Here is a 6,823-nt window from a genome sequence, read left to right as displayed (position 1 = left end):
GCCATATCGGAAGGGCGGGGCCAGTAGCCGGGAGACGCCTAGTCCGGAAGGGACCGGGGCCGGAGAGCCAAGGCCGTACATCCTCGCGGCAGGTTGGTGCTGGCGGCCGAGCGGCACCTGCGGAGGGCTGCGCTCTCCGCCCCCAGACGCCCCGCCTTGGAGCCTCCAGGGTCTCCGACCACCTTCACCCCCGCTGCAGCCCCTCCGACGCCCCTAGCTCCCCAGCCCCGCGGGGACCCGGCTGCATCGCGGAGGAGACTGTGGGAGGCTCTGGGTTCTTCTGGGTCTGAGTCCTGGGGACTGAGAACCCGGCCGCGGGGACCGTCTTCCTCCGTGGCTTGAGAGGTGTGGCGCCCGCACGTGGCCCAAGCTCGGTGCTCGCGGCGGGAAGGAAAGCAGGTGTGGGTGGGGAGCAGAGAAGGGCGATGGGAGAGTCCTTCCTTCCGCAGGAGTTCAGGCGCCCGGAGCCTGCGAGGCGCCGGGGAAGCGTCAGGGAGCACAGACACCGTCCCTGTCCATAAAGCTTTCCTTTCGGGAGCGGGGGTGGCGGGGATGGGAACAGAGTCCCCGACACTCACCATCTTCCAGAGGAGTCCTCCAGCAAGAGAGTGCCCCAGCCAGGAGAGCCCCCAGGGCTGGAGGTCACAGACCCCCTCTGCTCAGTAGGAGTTAGGCCTGTGCTGAGTGCCGGGCGGACACGCCAGCTCAGGCCTGCAGCCTGAGGCTTAGAGAGGACCTGCTAGGAGCTAGGGGCACAGGCTGGTGTGCTGATCCCCAGTCAGTGAGCTTTGGAATGGGGGCGTTGTTGTACCCTAAGGTCGCAGAGGACAGTAGGACCCCACATGGATCCCAGAGAAGAAAAAGGTGGGACAGTGTCAGCACCAGGGTTTAATTCTGAGTCCGCGAACAGGATGCATGGTGGGGGCGGGTGGTTCTGGAGCTGGACCCTGGCCTCTGCTGAGCTGACCGCATTTTGGACGCCTGGCTGGGGCTACTTGGAGGTCCCCTTCTTGGATTTGCTGGTCAGGAAGGTCTCTGACTGTTGCAGGGGGGGCACTTTGACGCCTTTCTGCTTCAGCTGATTATAGTAGTCGCTTCTCTCTGAGATAATTCTCTACACAAGAAACACCGCCTTTGAGGTGGCCTTCCTAGTGCTCACCTTGGCCTTGAGGCCGGTCTGCCCAGTCCATGCCAGCTGCCCAGGACGCCACCCTCTCTTCCTCCAGAGGGGCTCTCTGCAGCTGGGGTGTGCTGGTGAATACTTACAGCTGGCTGTCCCGAGGGAGAAAAAAGCAAAAAACCCTCGGCTTTGTGGCATTGCTGATTTCTGTGGTGTGAATACTCCCAATACTCCCATGGCGGCTGATTTTCAGCCACGGAAGTGAAGTCACAGAACGCAGAGCCGGGAGCAGGTGCACAGCACCCACTTGCAGGACCCTGTGCTGCGTCCCCTTCTTCAGCCCTCTTAGAACTGTGAGGAGCCCCAGACTCCTAAAGACCTTTGAGGTCATCACATCTGTCCCTCAAGTCCCTTCTTTTGTCCTCTGCAAAGGGAAGGTTGTCCCCACCCCTCTTCCAATTTCCTCATCTCTGGGCCATTGCTGTTTCATGTCAGGCTATAGCAAGCAAGCAAAGAAAGGTGCTCTTCCCTGGCTGCTGTGTGGTGGGAATAACTCCCTCCGTCCTCTGTCTTCCCTCTTCTCTTCCTCTTTCCCTCCCCGTTCTCTGCCCTCCCCCAGACAACAGTAACAAGGGCACAGAGACCTCCCCCCACATTACAGCTCCACAGGGCCCACCCACTCTGCAGAGGAAGGGAACCAAGCCCCAGGAACTTGAGTGCTGGAAGGAAGGTCATGGGAGCACACTGGGGTTTAAGGGCAGCCCCAGAAGGGAAAGGGTGGCTCTTGGGACCAGAAGCAGCACCTGGTGAGAGGTGACCCCTGCATAGCACACGGCCCCACACAGAGCTACAGCCGGTGCCCGACTCCCGGAGATCTGAGTTCCATGGCACTTCACAGGTGGGCATGGACTCGTCACAGAGGGAAGTGTCTGTGGCTCAGACAAGTGAGTGTGTGGCCCACAGCTGGTGGCTGGTGACCCCCTCATGCCCAGTGACCCTAAAGCCCAAGTTATTTCTCCTACACCCCTCTACTTCTCGGAGGCCCCTGCTTGGGGACCACTGGTCAGGAAAGACCCAGGAGGCTGTGGCCAGGGCGGGAGGACTCTGCACCAGGGCCCCGGCTCAGTGGGTGGCGATACCAGTGGAGAGGACTGAGCTGGACAAAGCCGGGGCTGGGCTCCTGCTGCAGGAGAATTTCTGTGACCAGGCGGCTTGTCCCCTCTCCTCAGCGCTCATGGGTTGTGGCGGTTTAGGCTGGTCTCTGATGCCCCTCCTCCCTTTTGCTGAGTGTGGCTAAGACTCCCATGCCATGCCCCCACCCACATGAGGGATGACCTGGCCCCCTCTGCCTGAGCAGAGAGAAGGGAGGGTCCTGGGGTCCAGGTGAATAGATGACACACTAGGATGAGGACAGAGTCCCCTGAATCTAACCCAGGCCCTCCCATCCCCCACCCCAGCTCGCCTTGGGGAACGGGGCCAGATGGAGGTGGCTGAGCTCAGGGGTCGCCTGGGGGGACGGGGCCCGGATGGAGGTGGCTGAGCTCAGGGGTCGCCTGGGGGGACGGGGCCCGGATGGAGGTGGCTGAGCTCAGGGGTTGCCTGGGGGGACGGGGCCCAGATGGAGGTGGCTGAGCTCAGGGGTCACCTGCAGGGCTTCTAGGATGTCATTATCAGAGATCTCGTTGGCCAAGGGCTTGGTCCCGGAGATGCTGAAGGTGGCCTGGATGATCTTATTCCGTAGCCTCTCAAGCTGTCAGCAAAAGACAACACCGTTACTCGCCTTTGCCCAAGAAGGCGCCTGGCCAGTGGGCTGTACCCCTCCAACACCTTATATTTTATGGGCCAGGAAGAAACAGCTCACTCTCACTCTTCATGGCTTTAGAAATTGGAAATGGGGGCCAGAGAAGTCAGTGTGGGCTGCCTGAGAGCTAGGAGGCGCCTGAGAGCCAGAGGCACCGGGTCCAGGCCCCGACGCTGGTGGCCCAGCCCCAAAGCCCACACTCTTGTACACCAGGTGGGTTTTTCTCATTGGAAAGTAAAACCTGCACATAATTTTGTTTTGTTTTGTTTTTTTTTAAAGAAACCAACAAACCAAAACAGTACAAGAGTTGCATGTAAACCCTGGGCCGCTGCAGTAAGTGGACTTCGTGGCCCTTGGGGACACTCTCACTCTAGGCATTTAAGTGCACTGGCGGCCCTTCCTCCTTTCCATGCTGACGAGGAGGCGTCTGTGCCGTGGACAGCCGCATTGAACCTGGCCCCTGCGCTCGGAGCCGGAGGGCCTTCTAGTCTTTTGATGCCATGAAGAGCCGTGTCTGCCTGTACACCCGCCGCCACCTCCCCAGAGGTAGCTCATCATGCCTCCCAGGAAGCTGCGGAGGAAACTCCTCCAATCTGTGCCCCAGGAGCCTCAGGCAAGAACCCCTCCAGTTACCCAGCACGCTCAGCGCCGGTTCCTCACCCAGAAACCCCGACAACGCAGAGGTGCCCAAGGGGAGCCGGGTCCAAGAGGCTCAGCCTGGCCTCCGAGTGGCAAGCATGTCCACACTGCCACTTGGACGGGTTTATGTGACAGCAGGAATGTCATGGGCCCCTGGCCTGTGTGGAGTGGAATCCTTTCCTTCTTTCCAATATTTATTGAGTGTCCACTTTGTACAAACGCTGTGCCCGGTGCGGAAGGTCCTGAGGTCACCAGGGGCTGGGCCTCTGTACAGGGGGTGCCTCCCCAGGGCAGAGGCTGGCAGCTACCTGGGGTATCCAGCCTCCCTTCCCCACGCCCGTGGGGCGTCACCATCAGTCCTGGCGCTGGCTCCTTCTCACCTGGATTTAGCTTTGGAATATTTCTCAGTACAGCTTTCCAGTCTCTACCAGGTCAGTGCATGCTGGCGCACAAATGGACACATCGGGGCCACCTCTGGTCTAATGCTTTCACTACGACTATGGCTGGATTCAAAGCTGTTTTATCAAGGGATACCTGGGTGGGCGCCTCAGTCTAACCCAGCTGGAAGGAGGCTGGCTTAGGCAGGAAAGAGGACGCAGTTGAGTTGCAGTTGGCATGCCTGGATTCTAAATCAAGGTCAGGGCCAGCCACAGTGGCTCACACCTGTATTCCCAACACTTTGGGAGGCCGAGGCAGGCAGATCGCTGGAGCCCAGGAATTTGAGACCAGCCTGGACAACATAGTAAGACCGTCTCTACAAAAAGTTTTTAAAATTAGCCAGGTAAGGTGGTCCCAGCTTCTCAGGAGGCTGAGGTGGGGTGACAGCTTGAGCCTGGGAGGCCACGGCTGCCGTAAGCTGTTGTCACCTACTGCACTCCAGCCTGGGTGACAGAGCAAGGCCCTGTCTCAAAAAAAAAAAGAAAAAGGTCAGCTCTATTGATTTCCTTTTGGGCACAGGGCCCTCACAAGCGGGGTGCACCCTGGCTTTGCTTACGTTTAATATGACGCCCCAGTGGGGCCCTGCAGTTAAGACTGTCTGGTCCAAATCCCAGCACCACTGCAAAGCAGGTCTGGGGTCCAGGGGAGTCATTCATCCTCTCCTGCCTGTCTGTTAAGTGAGGATCATGCTAACTACTTTGTAGTTTGGTTAAAGGGGCTACGTGACTTTGATACCAAGAAGGCACTTAGAACGGTGCCTGGCCCAGCAAACATGCTATGGCTCAGAGATGGGTGGGCAGCACTATTCCTCCCTACCCATGTGACCTCCTTTCCAGCCATTGACCCACACCCTTCACAATGCAACCCAAGACCCCCAGCCCTGCCCACGGAGCTCCACCCACCACTACCGTTGACCATTCCCGGGGAGCTCCATTGCACCCTCACTCCGTCCTCTACCCCCATTTCTTGAGCGTCAACTCTGCAGGTGCTGGGGTACACAAAAGAACCAGCCCGAGCCCCAGTGTACTCAGAGCCTGGTCTACCTCAGTGGGAGGTGGGCAGGGGCCCAGGTGCTCGGCCGCCAGCTGCTGGGCCAGATCCTCAGGAGGAGGAGTGGGGCGTACCCTGGACTGGGTGCTCTCCAGGGCCACGCGGGCCTGCTGCTCCGCCTGCTGAATCGTCTCCTTCTTGCTCTGCAGATCCTCCTGCAGCTGCTTCCACCTCTGTAGGTGGTTCTGGTCCAGTTCCGCCTGCTCCTGCAGCTGGCTGACCTTGGAGTCCAACTCTGAGATGATGTGGTCCCGCTTGGCGAGCTTTCTCTCCAGTTTTGACACTTGCTGGGGGCAGCCGGGGAGGACAAAAAGGTGGGCTCATCTTGCCCAATCTGAGTATGTGTGGTACCCACCCACTTTCTCCTAAAAGATGGCCAGCAACGCTCGCTGAGTCCCTCCACTCCAGTCTGGACCCAGCAGTTGCAAGGAGCCTTCTGTGTGGACCTGGGGCTCAGAGATCTGTCAGGTGGCTTGCTACCTAAGTTCAGGGGCCCTGGCTTTGCAGTGAAGATGCTCCAGGCCCTTCTTGCCTTTTGCTGTGTCGGGACTTACAGCAAGAACAGTGGCCTGGCTGACCACTTCACAACACCTAGGCTGTCACCTGTCGGAGGAACTGGTTGTCCTTCTCAATGAGCCCCATTATCTCTTGGTGTTTCTTATCTTCTCGGAGGTTGGAGAACTGAAAGGAGACAGAGGGGTTGGCTTGGCGGACTCCCGGGCTGGCTTCTAACTTTTTTCCTTCCCCAAAGCTCCCTAAAATAATAGCAGCCGAGTTCCTAAAAGTTTCAGAAATGGTTGGTGCCGGGTTCTTCTAAACATGGAGGCTAAAATGAGGATGATCGGTGGAATGTTATTTCAGAAATGAAGAGCCCCAGGCTGGTGCAGTAAGTAATTCCAGCACTTTAGAAGGCTGAGATGGGTGGATCACTTGAGGTCAGAAATTTGAAAGAAGCATGGGCAACATAGATCCTGTCTCTATGAAAAATGAAAACGTTAGTTGGGCGTGGTAGCGTGCACCTGTGGCCCCAGTGCCTCAGGAGGCTGAGAGGATCACCTAAGCCTGGGGAGGTTGAGGCTGCAGTGAGCTGTGATCATACCACTGCACCCCAGCCTGGTGACAGAGTGAGAACCCATCTTGGAAAAAAAGAAAAGAAAAGAAACTCCCCATGAAAATGCTCAAGTAGGCACACTGCTCTGCCAGGGAGCACGGTGTGGTCACCTGCGTGCCCTAAGTCCAGTCTGCTCAAACATTGGAGCAAAGCTGTCAAGTGAATGACGGAGACCAAAAGCAAACTTTAAAAGGAACTTGTAGGAAACAGAAGTGGTGCAAGAAGTTAGAAAACTTAAATTGAATTAACGCTGTCACCCCAGGAAGAGGAGATACTGCAGTTGTGAAACCGAACAGAGTACACTTCAAAAAAAGAAGAAAAATAGAACATTCAGAGAACATCAGAGTAAAATATTATAACAAAATGAAAACTCAAGAGAAGAGCTGTTGATAAGGTTAAGGACATCTTCTAGAAAGTATCTGTAGGTCAGGCGCGGTGGCTCACCCCCTCTAATCCCAGCACTTTGGGAGGCCCAGGCAGGTGAATCATGAGGTCAAGAGATCAAGACCTTCCTGGCCAACATGGTGAAACCCTGTCTCTACTAAAAATACAAAAGTTAGCTGGGTGTGGTGGTGCACGCCTGTAGTCCCAGCTACTTGGGAGGCTGAGGCAAGAGAATGCTTGAACCCAGGAGGTAGAGGTTGCAGTGAGCCGAGATCACACC

At 57.2% G+C, this 6,823-nt stretch overlaps 1 protein-coding gene across 1 annotated transcript in view; it reads right to left on the bottom strand.

Annotated features, from left to right (window-relative positions):
* Window positions 1–507: 507 nt before the first annotated feature.
* Window positions 508–6,823, bottom strand: part of CCDC27 (coiled-coil domain containing 27) — an 18,338-nt gene continuing 12,022 nt past the window's right edge. The window contains 4 exon segments of the mRNA XM_017542691.2: window positions 508–1,114; window positions 2,766–2,870; window positions 5,123–5,335; window positions 5,652–5,729. Of these exon segments, the coding sequence (XP_017398180.1) occupies window positions 992–1,114; window positions 2,766–2,870; window positions 5,123–5,335; window positions 5,652–5,729 (519 nt within the window). The 3' untranslated portion in view covers window positions 508–991.

This window comes from Cebus imitator, unplaced genomic scaffold (assembly GCF_001604975.1).
Source record: "Cebus imitator isolate Cc_AM_T3 unplaced genomic scaffold, Cebus_imitator-1.0 Scaffold145, whole genome shotgun sequence".
Lineage (NCBI taxonomy): Eukaryota > Metazoa > Chordata > Mammalia > Primates > Cebidae > Cebus > Cebus imitator.
The sequence above is the reverse complement of the archived record's forward strand: the minus strand, read 5'-3'. Positions and strand labels throughout refer to the sequence as shown.